Source organism: Pteropus vampyrus, unplaced genomic scaffold (assembly GCF_000151845.1).
Source record: "Pteropus vampyrus isolate Shadow unplaced genomic scaffold, Pvam_2.0 Scaffold69, whole genome shotgun sequence".
Classification (NCBI taxonomy): domain Eukaryota; kingdom Metazoa; phylum Chordata; class Mammalia; order Chiroptera; family Pteropodidae; genus Pteropus; species Pteropus vampyrus.
Genome location: NW_011888850.1, coordinates 1,208,208 through 1,223,056, shown reverse-complemented (window position 1 = coordinate 1,223,056; position 14,849 = coordinate 1,208,208). Strand labels below are relative to the sequence as shown.

The following is a 14,849-nucleotide window of genomic DNA, read 5'->3' as shown; positions in this document are numbered from 1 at the left end:
GTGTCTCTACTAAGAAGTTCTAGAGCCAGTGGTCCCGAGTGGAAGAGATGGGTGTTGCTTTTGCTTAAAGGGCTATTACATAGCTTGTTTTTTCTTAGCACCCCCTTGCTCCTTGTCAACTTCCAGAGCTTTAGACAAACTGAATGGATTCCAGTTGGAGAACTTCACCTTGAAAGTGGCCTTCATCCCTGACGAAATGGCCGCTCAGCAGAACCCGTCTCAGCAGCCGCGAGGTCGCCGTGGGTTTGGGCAGAGAGGCTCATCGAGGCAGGGGTCTCCGGGATCCGTGTCCAAGCCGAAACCATGTGACTTGCCTCTTCGCCTGCTGGTTCCCACTCAATTTGTTGGAGCCATTATAGGAAAAGAAGGTGCTACCATTCGGAACATCACCAAACAGACCCAGTCTAAGTGAGTATTCCCGAGTGTGGACTGGTTGACAACATTTACCCGCCTTGAATTTTAATGATAGAATATGTTGTTCTTGCACTTGGTGTTTGTCTGAACATGGTTACGATCCCTTCTCGTACAGTGCTTGGGAATCTGGAAACACCCTGTGATTGATATCTTGGCGTTTTATATAAATCTGAGGCTAAACCTTAATCTCAAAGGGAACCTCAAGTTTTCACACATGAATGGAAAACAAATGATACCTAATCCACTTGTGATGGGGGAGGCCCTGGTGAGCGAAAGGGCAGCTTCTAGGTTTTTCTGTGTTCCGCCAACTCCCTTGCCTTTTTGTTTTTGAAGTAATTTTCTGGGTCCAATACAGAGATAGTTTCTCAGTCTTGGTTTACTTGAGTAAAGTATCATTCAGCTTATGGTCTAAGTTTATCTCATGATTAAGCCATGGAGCCAGAATGACTTTTTCTTCAGGATGTTGATTGGGACTTTTAATTTGCAGATTTTAAGGGGTTGGGAAATTCTTGGTCAAATATTGGAGCTAACTTCAGGAGTAAAAGCAGGGGCTGTTTGTTATGATTCACCACGGTAGCCCAGTGCTGAGCACATTGCCTGATATGTAGAAGGTGCTTGTATTTGGCAAATGAGTGACATGTAATTTCAATGCATTACATATTAGTTGTTTTGCTTTATTAATCATCCCGTTATGCTGTATGTGACTATTCTGACCCAGAGAAGCTCAGTGATGAACTCTCTCCTCACCCCCAGTTCTGTGGAGTGCTACCAGGCACATCGCTGGGATTGCTACTGCCGTATTTCCTGTGCGTGTACTAGGGAAGAGAGGCTGTGTACAAACCTTTTTTGTGTCACTCTACAGTAAATGGTAGGGAAATGGCCTCGGGCCAGCTACGGTGATGGCTGCGAATTATTTTGCATTTTAAATTTAGGAAAGAAATGGATTTCATTTTATATGGTCCAAGGAATTAAGGAGAGTCTTTTTCTGAAAGGACAACTATGGTGCTGTTTGTTCCAACAGGCTTAAGAGGGTATCCATGTCATCATAGGCACCATGCCCACGTCGAACCAGTTGACTGATTTCTCATGCAGAACCAAAAAGAACTGTGTTTGGTGCTGGTGGTGTGCCCACTCCACCTGCAGAGTGCCTTTCCTTGCTTTGAAGCAGGAGATGTTGGGGGTTGGTTACCTTTGTACAAAATCAGTGGCCTTCGCCTCATAATGTAGGGGATGGGGAAGACAAGTGAACCTTAGCCTAGATCAGTTTTCCTGTTAAATTTGCCTGGCTTTAATCTAAAATTGAAGGGCTTCTTGCTTCCCTTGATCCACCATTACCTACAGAAACTAATTATTAAATGGTTTTCCTTCCTTGTCGCGTGGCAGATTAGAGTTGTTCCTTTTAACGTTACTCATTTCCTTGTCAGAGTGAAAGAGCTTCTGTGATTTAAATTGAACTGTTTTATTTTAGGCAGGAAGATGGAGGACGGAGAGGGAAGGGAAGCAATTTTTGTTGTATCCGATGATTCATTTGCAGAGCTCTGCCAGTGCATTTAATTAATTCTTGCTATTGAAACTAGTCATTATCAGAGCCTCTGTTTCTGGAATGGCCTCAGAGGGTTACCTAATCTGTAAAGCAACATTTTCTTCTCTTAGAAGATCAGAATTGAGTAGTCCTTAACATAAACCAGAAGGAGGGAGCTCAGCGTGTTACTTAACTAGAAAGACAACAGTACTTACAGTGCCTGGGGATCGAAACTGGCTGGAAAAATAGTTCTGAGATTGGTACTCTCATCTAAGGCACTGCTTTTTATTAGTTATTTCTCATTAGCCTTTATTTGTTTCATTTCTACAGTGTCTTTGTTTTCAGTGACAGGTTTTACTTTTGAGACATCTTCAGTTTTCAACAAACACTTAGGAAAATGAAATCTAAACCTTGATTTTATTGGCATAACGAAGCGGTCATTCTCATGGCCATGAGTTATGAAGCACTTTGTCTTCATAAGTGGCCAAAAGGACTCACAAGTAATTTCCCCACACACACTTTTTTAGATAGTTGATTTTCTTTCTTCTACATTTTCAACAATAGCAGACTTTTAATTTATTCTTAATTCAAAATATACAAGCATAAAAATGAAGAACAAAACAAAACAAAAAACCAAAATCTTTCCCCCTAATAGCCATTGTTAAGTTGGGGATGTATCTTTATAGGACTTGTTCCTTCTGACAAGTTTACTTTAAAGGAGAAATCTTATGGTATGTATTGCAATTTTTCTTACTATGTTGGTACCTGTAATTTTACCACATGTTTTTAAACAGCTGTATGATATGGATATGATATGGATGGTTATTTAACCTTAAGTCTCTTCCTGGTGGCATTTAAAAGATAATCCAAATATTCTTTCTGTCTACTCCAAATAGTGAGTGCTATAGTGGACGTTCCTATGCCAGTGGTTTTCAACCAGGGGTGACCCACCACTTAGGACATTTGGCAACATCAGGAGACAGTTTTGGTTGAGGGATGTGCTACAGGCATCTAGTGGGTAGAGACCAGGGATACTGCTGAACATCCTGCAATACTCAGGACAGCCTGCACAGCAAAGAATCTGGCCCCAAATGTCAGTAGTGCCGAGGATGAGACACACCACCCTTGGCCCACATGAGATTACGTTTGTAGGAGATGTTATGAGGTGTAGAATTCTTGAGTCAAGGGCAATAAGCATTTTAGCTTTGATAGGTCCTGCCAATTGGTTTTACACGCCCACCAAAAGTGTGGGTGTGCCCAGTTACCCATCCTCTTGCCAGGACTTAATTTTCTCTACCAAAATATTTGCAAGGCTGGAGGAAAATACATCTTACTTTAATTGGTGTGTGTATAATTGCTAGTGAGGTTTAACATCGTTTTGACCAAATATTTGCTTTTCATGGAAAATTGCCATCCATCTCTTTGGGTTCCATTCATTTCACTATTTGTCGTGGACTTTCCTCTATGAAGGAGGCAAAATGTAGGAAGAGCCTCACAAAAGGAAACAGATGAACGAAATCTCCTTACGCAATGAATAGGGAGAGAATACTGTGTAGAAGAAGGAGTTTGAGCTGGCTTGTAGGATTCTGACTCCAGCCCTCTTGGCATGAATTCCAGTTCCTGTTTGTTTTAGAACAGAAGAAAGCCTTTGTCTGAGGCTCTTTGACATGAGATGTTTGTTCTGTGCCATCTAAAAAGAAGCTTTAAACAGATACAGATTGGGCAGAATGAAAAGATGTCTCTGCTTGGTCAGACTGAGGAGAGGGGAGTATTCCTGGAATTAAAATTATTCTCTAAGACATCCACATTGACAGTTGATCAAGAGCTTATGCTCTTGAGGGAAGTGACTCATCCCCTGTGCCCAGAAGTCCTATGACTTGGAAGCTGGTAATTGTAGACTCCATTGTGAATACGTGCTGACAGCTCGTTTTCTTCTCTCCTTGTGCCCACCCTAAGAATCGATGTCCATCGTAAAGAGAATGCAGGTGCTGCTGAGAAGTCCATTACTATCCTCTCTACCCCTGAAGGCACCTCTGCGGCTTGTAAGTCTATTCTGGAGATTATGCATAAGGAAGCTCAAGATATAAAATTGTGAGTAAAGTGGAAGAACCTATGGAGAGGTTGATATTTGTGCTGTTTTATTTTGGATTTCTACGATGCAGTTCTGGGGTATTGCCAACAAACACGGATTGTTGTCCCGATGAGCTACAGTAGTTGGCACTACTGAAACCAAAATATTTTCTTTTCATTCATGTTTGGATATGGGGTGAGTGATGGATATGGGGTGAGTGATGGTAATGGGGGAAAGTCCAGCAGTAGGAGAAGGCAGCTGGGAGACACAAGGAAGCCCACCTGGGGTCCAGGAAGTACCTCTGGGTTTTACCCAAGACAGGGGCCCCAGATCCTCACTCCTTTGCTCTGAGCTCACTGGGCTCTGTTCTTATTGTCTGCCCAGCCCCACCCTACAGCAGCGGGAGTATGTAGATGGAGAAATCCCTACTCTCTGCTAAGGGAAACTTGGGATTTATTTGGATGCTCCACATTGGAACTCTGAATATCTTTTCCACAGGAACTTTGAGTGGGGTTGTGTTTTGTGTTACTTTTAGCATTCAGCACAGTGCCACGAGAAACGAAGAATCCAGAGTAAGGTGCTCAAGTTAGCCTGGGGACGTATCGCCAGCATTTACTTTGTAGGGACCTTTAAAACATATTAAATATATTTTAGTAATAAGGTGTTATATGGTGCTATAAGATTATAATTCTTTTTCAGTGTAGAGAAAAATAAATGGCCACCATCCACATTACCCCAATGACATTTTTAAACAGTGATGTGTACGTAGCTTGGAAGTTAAGAAAGGTGCAAAGTGAAATGTGACGCCTCCTTCCTCCTCTGCACCCGGCCCCTAAAGCGTAACCACTGTTGACTTTCTTCTGTTTCCTTGTATAAATTGTGCGTGTCTCACCAGTTTAAAGTTTAAAGTTTATACTAAACACACATTGTTTTGCATTTGCACATTGTGCTCTGGTTTGGGGGGTTTAGGAATATGGATTTGAGTAGGAGGTGTTTTCAAAGAGTGAACAGAATCCATCATCGGAAGATATTCCCTGAGATGTGTAAAAAAGAACTGCTTTAAAAATTAACTTCTATCCAAATAGTTGTTAATGTTTTTTCACCCCTTCTATTCATGCATTGCTAACATGTAGGCTAAAGGTCTGAAAGCTTTAAACTCTACCTGCTTCCTATATAATAGGTTAGGAAGTAAATGTTTAATGAATGAATGTCTTTCTTACCCAAGAGTAGGTTTACTTACCCTGATTTCATGACCATGTTTTTTTTAATTTACAGCACAGAAGAAATTCCTTTGAAGATTTTAGCCCATAATAACTTTGTAGGCCGTCTTATTGGTAAGGAAGGAAGAAATCTTAAAAAAATTGAGCAAGACACAGACACTAAAATCACGATATCTCCGTAAGTGCTGCTTTGCTTTCTTTTGAATTATAAAGTTTTCAAACGTTTTTAAGCTGTAGGTTACATATTAAGCATACCTTCTCTCATTTTATAGCTGTTCTGTGTTCTTTTGAAAAATTTCAAACACTGTTTTTTTAGCTGTAAGTTACATATTAAGCATAGTTTCTTCGATTTCACAGCTATTCGAGCTAGCCTGTACTGCCATGCTTATTCATTTCTTGAACTCAGTCTACTGTCTACTGTTTCTAACCCATATTTAAAGCATTATCTATTCCCACTAAAGAAGCAGGAAGCACTAAACACTTTACATTGGTATTTCCCAGCTGAAGTTTTGTTCAAGTATTCTGACATATACTTCCAAAGTGGGAATATATAATCCAGTTTATTATGCATTGTTGTGTAAGAAATTATCCCAGCATTTGACAGCTTAAGACAGTAGTAAATATTACTGTTCACCTAGTTTCTGTGCATCAGGAATTCAGGAGCAGCTAATCTAGGTGGTTCTGGCTCAGGTCTCTTGTTGCTGATAATTCAATATTGGCTCTTGGTGTGAGGTGTCAGTTTCACCCACGGGGGCCTCCCTATGGGGCTGCTTGGGTGTCCTCAAGGCAGGGCAGCTGTCTTCTTCTAGAGCGATTGGTCCTCTGAGTGATTGATCCTGAAGAGCAATGTCTGTATAAGCCTCAGCAGTCACACTCTTATCATTTATCTAATGTTCACACAAATCAGCTCTGTTCAGTGTAGGAGGGGACTGCACGTCGCTGGGGAGGCATCATCCTGGAGGCTGGCTACCACATCTAGGGTCCATGCATGCTCTGGAATCATAAGGAGGGCGTTTTATTTATCTGAGGGTGACTACTCTTAGTTTCCACCAGAGTATCCAAAAAGGATAAAGTGGGAAGAGATTGATGAACTAAGGGAGAATGGGTAGGAAAGACAGCCAGCATGTTTGTGCAGCAAGGCTTTTTCAGAGGGTGGTGAGGAGGTAAGGTCCTGCTTGGTTGTAAAGAAAGAAAAAACCCCACAAAGTGGTAAATAAAATAAATGACCCTACCCTGGCTCAAAATTTGCACTCAGAAAGGGGAGTGTTTTGTTGGAGGATGGGGGTGGCTTTTACAGCTATTCTAGAAGCAGCTATTTTAAAAACTGTAATGTAAAATGCTGGGCAGGGGAGGGGTGGGTTGGGACTGGAGATTAGAAATACAGTTCTTCTTTAAGTAGTCTAAGGCAAATAGTCTTATTGTGTAGATGTTTACATTTTTAGCAACTTGGAGAAGAATAGTTGAGGAATAATATCCTGTTTATCTGGTTCAAGTTTAGCTTACGATATTCTGCTCAGAGCGAAAATGAGAAATTTAACTCTAGTGATGTGAGGGAGAGCTGTAGCAGTATTCCGTAGCCTTTCGGTCCATTCTCTTAGTCGTATTTTCCGTGGTAAGTACCTCCCACTGCTTTCTCTCGCAAGGCTGTCTGACTGGCTCAGGCGTAGGTGGTCTCAGATGTCGTCTGAGTGGATTTGGAAGCTTCAGCAAGACCTGGGTCAGGCAGGGAGTTTCTGAATATTGCTACTGTGTTCTAACTTTTTAGTTGTCTGAATAGTTGTCAAGGGACCATTTTTTAATTTAGTCAAGATGAACTGATTTACATTATGTCTTCCAGCCTACTTTGATCTAAATTCTAAAATGACTGGCAAAAGTAAGCTTAGACACAGGAATTCTGGTTTGCCTTTTTGGTATATTTTCATGCTTATTTCTTGGTTGGTGACCCCAAAAATGCAATTGCATGAGAATGACCATTATGCTTAGAATTGGTTAGTGCAGACTAGGGACTTACTAACGGTTATGTGCATCTGGTTGTTGGTTTCTACTGAAACTATACATTACTCCAATCATTTTCTTTATATTTCACTGTTAAATTGTGAAAATGGTTCAAACTTAAGCAGTCAAGAAGTACACTATGTTTAAAACGTGGACTTAATTGAACTATGTATACCCAGTGATTTTTATTGAGAAGGCTGGAGGGGAAGTATTTTATTTCCTGTAACTTTACACATTCTTGCATTGATGTCTTTCGGGGCTTACTCGTTTTTCATCTTGTCTGACCACCCACTTTTGCGTACTGCCAGCTTCCACAGTTGGGTTTTAATTGCCATCTATGGCTGAAGTGTTATTAACTGTCTTCTTCCTGTAACTTCCATCCTCTTTCCCCTCTTCTTCAATCTGCAGATTGCAGGAATTGACGCTGTATAATCCAGAGCGCACCATTACAGTGAAAGGCAGTGTTGAAACATGTGCCAAAGCTGAGGAAGAGATAATGAAGAAAATCAGGGAGTCTTATGAAAATGATATTGCTTCTATGAACGTTAGTTTTAATATGAAGGATGTGTCTTCATTTTGATGAACAGTTAAAAGACCCTTTCAATTGCATTAATATTGATTTCTTTAATGATGTCATCATCAGATGTAGTTTCTAATTGATTTTTTTTTAGCACCATAGCAAGTGCCCTGGGAGGGTTGGAAAGACACAGGCTTTGACATTAGGCTTGGCTATCTGGGTGGTTTTAGCAAATTATTTAGTCTTAGCTTCCTTATCTGGGAGGTAAAGCTAATACCTACCTAAAAAAGGTTGATATCTCCTGTGTAATGTCAGTATGAAGGAGATTGGTACAGTAGGATTGCGGGCTTTAGAGGTATGTGAACTGGGTTTGAATTCCACTCAGCCATTTATTAGCTGCAGCTCTGTTCCCTTGGACAGCATATTTGATCTGAGCATCAGTTTCTTCATCTGTATAATGTGGCTACTGCCTACGTTGTATGCTTATTAGAAGTATAGAAGATACAGTGCATATTAAAGCTACTGTATGAATACAAATGTAAAACTTGGTCACTCATAAACCTTGGAGATAAAAAAGAATCTGTGAAGTACAGCTAAGACAAGTGAATCGCTGACATTCCTTAATGGATGGGATGGTGCTGAAGACGTAACATTTCAAAAGTTCCTCTTGAATTTTCAAGTAAATGATTGAAAAAGAATTCCTCAATTGGGCCTGTCACCCGAAACATTACACCCAAAAGAAGGGAAATGTAAAAACGATAATACCTTTGTGAGAAGACGCTAGAATGCTAATCATTTCACCCCACTTGACGGCCTGCCGACCCTCACATTGTCGCTACTCATCCAAATATTCGAGTCAGTTGAGACTTTAAAAAAAGATTCTCAAGTATGCTCAAATCTCAGTTCTCTAATCTCCACCTTACTTCCTCAACCCCTATAAAATCAGACCAAAACAAAACCCCCTTTGTGGCTCCTGGATCTGCTCCAAGGATGTGTTTAGTTGTAGTGCTCACGTGCGGCTGGGGCCTGATTTCCGAAGGGCTTGACTTTGCTTTGGGCCTTTCGACCCATGACTGCCTAGTTTTATCCAGGCAGTAAAGGTCTCTTAATAGCTGGTTCTGCATATCTGGTCTATACATTATTTTTCAGTGAACAAATGCTTGCTCGCTTCTTCAACTAATGTACAGTTTTGTCTGTATTCACCGTGTGCCTGCAGTCAACAGAGCACATACTTGTCTGAGCAATGCGAGCTGGTCGTAAAGGAAAGGAAGGCTGTGTTCCCTGCTTTGACAAATCTAGGGTGGCTTCGATCAAGGAGGGGGCAAACAAGCACACAGACTTTAGAATGCCAAGACTATGAACAGATATAAACTATATACTTAAATACAGTCACGTGGAACCTGTGCTTTGTTCTAAAATTTGAGTCATAATTTTTTTCTTGACAAGAAATCACAATCTGAATATTGTCACTTGTAAATGCTCACTTATCCTTGATCTTTTAATTGTAAAATGAAGGGACCTTTTTACCATTGCAGCTTCAAGCCCATTTAATTCCTGGATTAAATCTGAATGCCTTGGGTCTGTTCCCACCCACGTCAGGGATGCCACCTCCCACCTCAGGGCCCCCTTCAGCTATGACTCCTCCTTACCCACAGTTTGAGGTAAGATGATGTCTCCTGGCTTTCTTTTCTCCTGGTTGAGCGGGACAAGTCAGACTTTGTTGCCTTCAAGTGTGACATGAGATATTTACTGGGAAAAAGCTTAATGTGACACCTGGTTCTCATGCGATTTAAAATTAGCTTAGAGGGCAGGCACATGGTTTCCAGTTCTTGTCGATAGAACCTTCTTATCTACTCCTTTGTAGACGCGTGAGTTATTTCTTTTGAAGTTTTTGGGTGGTAGAGTTGTCAATGTGTGCTTTTAAATATAAAAAGTTTGAGACTTTGGGGAGGGGGAAAGAGGTTATTTTTAAATATTGAAGGAAAAGATTTTTGAAAGGTCAATAAAGATGACTTTTTTTTTTCATTTTGAGTATATTTTTTAAAACTATGAGCTTAGGTAATTGTGTGTGCAAGTGTTAAACAGCTTTTATTTGTTTTGTAAACAGGTAGGTTACTTATTTTTACATTTGCTTTTTAAGAATAGCATTTTCTCCGAGGTCAGAAATAGGAGACCAGTAAAACTATGAAAATAATTGCAGCGTAGCAGACACCTTACGCAATAATTCTTTTTGAAAGGAGTTCATAAGGCAGCTGTATTATCAATGATGATTGGGGGTAGACAATCATGGAAAATACAATTAACATTCCAGCATCTTCCTTTATGACTTTGTGTTTGCATCTCTCCGATTCTCTTTTGCTCTCTCATCACATAACATTTTGAGTGGTACCTCCTACACCAATTTAGCAAAATGTTCACATGGAACAGGTTGGGGGTTCCGTTATCGCACTGCGTGGAATACGAGTAAAATGCCTGTGGAATTTTACGGAGAGCACAGGCTGCTGAGGTCGTCCGTATTTTATCCCTTTAAGAATGAGACTTTCCTTTGCCTGTCACTGAAACCACCAGACTGTTAAGTGTTCTTAGCCTGTTCTTCTTGTGGGGTGTTTCTACCTTTGCTGCTAGCAGCATTTGCATCTTCCTCTGCAAACTTATCTGCCACTTGAACTTGTTTGGGCCAGGAAACCATGTAACGAAGCTCATTAATCTAAGGACAGGCCTCAGAATTCCAGCTCCATATCAAGTGTGAATAGATTCTTTATGTGTTAAGTGAAGCTTTCTGCTACAGCTCAAGGTGATGTGAAGTAGCTGAGCATTTGCACCTTGATGCTAAGGACACAGGTGGGAGGAGCCCGGGAGCCCACTCTGCCCTGGGTTTTTGTCACAGCAGGTCAGTCTCCTCTTTGCTCTGGGTTTGTTATCTCACTGGCACAAGAGACTGAACTAGATGAATTTTCTCTAAAGAGTCTTCTTTCAGGTCAAGCATTTCTAGTTTTTACAGAATTCAATAATATAAAAAGTTTAAGAAAAAGATAAAAGTGAGCCTAAAATAGGAATTCGAGAGTACATGGAATTAACCTTTAATATGCCTGCTAGTATCTTTATTACAAATAGATGCGTGTGTCCTATGATTGAGTTTAGGGCAGATGTATTCCTGACAGTTCTGTGTAAAGTGACATTTACTGAAAGCTAAAGGAGCTGATTATTTAAAAGAACTCTATGCTGGAGAAGCTCTCATCTAATCCACATTTCTGCTGACCGTCCTAACCTAGCTTTCTCTTTGGCCAGGTCACTTCCCTGTTCCTCACTTTCTGTTTGTAAATGAGGCTTCTCTTTAACTCTTCTCTCTTTCTCTCCTGGTTACATATCATATTCCAATCAGTAAAGCCTCTTCGTGTTACCAGTGGCACATTTCACTCTTGGACATCATCTGCCATCTACACTTAAGTGAGTGCTTCAGTAGCCAAAATTCCTAAATTCAATTGCTAGGTAGATTTTTTTTTTTTAATTGTGCAAATAGAAGAATATGAATATTCTCTGAATTTAGTAAGTTTTCTAATTTAGTGATATGATTCTGTGTATTGGGTTGCCATGTCGTTAGAAAAGTTAAGATTGTTTTAAGAGAAAGGAGATCATATTAGGAATTTTTATTTCTGAGGCACTTGTACAATTTTAAATGAGTGATTTGAACAAGTCGTGATTTTGTTTTATTATAAGGATGGGGAGAAGGACATCAGTGGTCTTCGCTTCAGGGAAACTGAGCCAAGAGTAAGATGCTAGGAAGAGCTCACTGGATTGGGTGGTCTTTGCTTCCCCAGAGATTTTAAAACTAAATCAAGTAGGTGCAATTAGAAGCAACCATTGAGAACAGGAAAAGAGGGAAATGTAAAAACGATAATACCTTTGTGAGAAGACGCTAGAATGCTAATCATTTCACCCCACTTGACGGCCTGCCGACCCTCACATTGTCGCTACTCATCCAAATATTCGAGTCAGTTGAGACTTTAAAAAAAGATTCTCAAGTATGCTCAAATCTCAGTTCTCTAATCTCCACCTTACTTCCTCAACCCCTATAAAATCAGACCAAAACAAAACCCCCTTTGTGGCTCCTGGATCTGCTCCAAGGATGTGTTTAGTTGTAGTGCTCACGTGCGGCTGGGGCCTGATTTCCGAAGGGCTTGACTTTGCTTTGGGCCTTTCGACCCATGACTGCCTAGTTTTATCCAGGCAGTAAAGGTCTCTTAATAGCTGGTTCTGCATATCTGGTCTATACATTATTTTTCAGTGAACAAATGCTTGTTCGCTTCTTCAACTAATGTACAGTTTTGTCTGTATTCACCGTGTGCCTGCAGTCAACAGAGCACATACTTGTCTGAGCAATGCGAGCTGGTCGTAAAGGAAAGGAAGGCTGTGTTCCCTGCTTTGACAAATCTAGGGTGGCTTCGATCAAGGAGGGGGCAAACAAGCACACAGACTTTAGAATGCCAAGACTATGAACAGATATAAACTATATACTTAAATACAGTCACGTGGAACCTGTGCTTTGTTCTAAAATTTGAGTCATAATTTTTTTCTTGACAAGAAATCACAATCTGAATATTGTCACTTGTAAATGCTCACTTATCCTTGATCTTTTAATTGTAAAATGAAGGGACCTTTTTACCATTGCAGCTTCAAGCCCATTTAATTCCTGGATTAAATCTGAATGCCTTGGGTCTGTTCCCACCCACGTCAGGGATGCCACCTCCCACCTCAGGGCCCCCTTCAGCTATGACTCCTCCTTACCCACAGTTTGAGGTAAGATGATGTCTCCTGGCTTTCTTTTCTCCTGGTTGAGCGGGACAAGTCAGACTTTGTTGCCTTCAAGTGTGACATGAGATATTTACTGGGAAAAAGCTTAATGTGACACCTGGTTCTCATGCGATTTAAAATTAGCTTAGAGGGCAGGCACATGGTTTCCAGTTCTTGTCGATAGAACCTTCTTATCTACTCCTTTGTAGACGCGTGAGTTATTTCTTTTGAAGTTTTTGGGTGGTAGAGTTGTCAATGTGTGCTTTTAAATATAAAAAGTTTGAGACTTTGGGGAGGGGGAAAGAGGTTATTTTTAAATATTGAAGGAAAAGATTTTTGAAAGGTCAATAAAGATGACTTTTTTTTTTTTCATTTTGAGTATTTTTTTTAAAACTATGAGCTTAGGTAATTGTGTGTGCAAGTGTTAAACAGCTTTTATTTGTTTTGTAAACAGGTAGGTTACTTATTTTTACATTTGCTTTTTAAGAATAGCATTTTCTCCGAGGTCAGAAATAGGAGACCAGTAAAACTATGAAAATAATTGCAGCGTAGCAGACACCTTACGCAATAATTCTTTTTGAAAGGAGTTCATAAGGCAGCTGTATTATCAATGATGATTGGGGGTAGACAATCATGGAAAATACAATTAACATTCCAGCATCTTCCTTTATGACTTTGTGTTTGCATCTCTCCGATTCTCTTTTGCTCTCTCATCACATAACATTTTGAGTGGTACCTCCTACACCAATTTAGCAAAATGTTCACATGGAACAGGTTGGGGGTTCCGTTATCGCACTGCGTGGAATACGAGTAAAATGCCTGTGGAATTTTACGGAGAGCACAGGCTGCTGAGGTCGTCCGTATTTTATCCCTTTAAGAATGAGACTTTCCTTTGCCTGTCACTGAAACCACCAGACTGTTAAGTGTTCTTAGCCTGTTCTTCTTGTGGGGTGTTTCTACCTTTGCTGCTAGCAGCATTTGCATCTTCCTCTGCAAACTTATCTGCCACTTGAACTTGTTTGGGCCAGGAAACCATGTAACGAAGCTCATTAATCTAAGGACAGGCCTCAGAATTCCAGCTCCATATCAAGTGTGAATAGATTCTTTATGTGTTAAGTGAAGCTTTCTGCTACAGCTCAAGGTGATGTGAAGTAGCTGAGCATTTGCACCTTGATGCTAAGGACACAGGTGGGAGGAGCCCGGGAGCCCACTCTGCCCTGGGTTTTTGTCACAGCAGGTCAGTCTCCTCTTTGCTCTGGGTTTGTTATCTCACTGGCACAAGAGACTGAACTAGATGAATTTTCTCTAAAGAGTCTTCTTTCAGGTCAAGCATTTCTAGTTTTTACAGAATTCAATAATATAAAAAGTTTAAGAAAAAGATAAAAGTGAGCCTAAAATAGGAATTCGAGAGTACATGGAATTAACCTTTAATATGCCTGCTAGTATCTTTATTACAAATAGATGCGTGTGTCCTATGATTGAGTTTAGGGCAGATGTATTCCTGACAGTTCTGTGTAAAGTGACATTTACTGAAAGCTAAAGGAGCTGATTATTTAAAAGAACTCTATGCTGGAGAAGCTCTCATCTAATCCACATTTCTGCTGACCGTCCTAACCTAGCTTTCTCTTTGGCCAGGTCACTTCCCTGTTCCTCACTTTCTGTTTGTAAATGAGGCTTCTCTTTAACTCTTCTCTCTTTCTCTCCTGGTTACATATCATATTCCAATCAGTAAAGCCTCTTCGTGTTACCAGTGGCACATTTCACTCTTGGACATCATCTGCCATCTACACTTAAGTGAGTGCTTCAGTAGCAAAAATTCCTAAATTCAATTGCTAGGTAGATTTTTTTTTTTTTAATTGTGCAAATAGAAGAATATGAATATTCTCTGAATTTAGTAAGTTTTCTAATTTAGTGATATGATTCTGTGTATTGGGTTGCCATGTCGTTAGAAAAGTTAAGATTGTTTTAAGAGAAAGGAGATCATATTAGGAATTTTTATTTCCGAGGCACTTGTACAATTTTAAATGAGTGATTTGAACAAGTCGTGATTTTGTTTTATTATAAGGATGGGGAGAAGGACATCAGTGGTCTTCACTTCAGGGAAACTGAACCAAGAGTAAGATGCTAGGAAGAGCTCACTGGATTGGGTGGTCTTTGCTTCCCCTGAGATTTTAAAACTAAATCAAGTAGGTGCAATTAGAAGCAACCATTGAGAACAGGAAAAGATGCAGAAGCTGCCAGGAGGAAGGGTAGAAACACTGTAAGAGCTCAGAACCCCTAATGGCCTCGTGGTTTCAAGGGTAGGAGAAGAAAATACTC

The 14,849-nt window shown here is 40.3% G+C and overlaps 1 protein-coding gene across 1 annotated transcript in view; it reads left to right on the top strand.

Moving 5' to 3' along the window:
* The window catches only part of IGF2BP3 (insulin like growth factor 2 mRNA binding protein 3), a 123,274-nt gene that overhangs the window by 83,756 nt on the left and 24,669 nt on the right, over positions 1-14,849 (top strand). Inside the window, exons 6-10 of the mRNA XM_011361662.2 lie at positions 127-408; positions 3,893-4,027; positions 5,283-5,405; positions 7,631-7,766; positions 9,275-9,400. Coding sequence (XP_011359964.1) covers positions 127-408; positions 3,893-4,027; positions 5,283-5,405; positions 7,631-7,766; positions 9,275-9,400 — 802 coding nt within the window. The remainder of the gene's footprint in view (positions 1-126; positions 409-3,892; positions 4,028-5,282; positions 5,406-7,630; positions 7,767-9,274; positions 9,401-14,849) is intronic.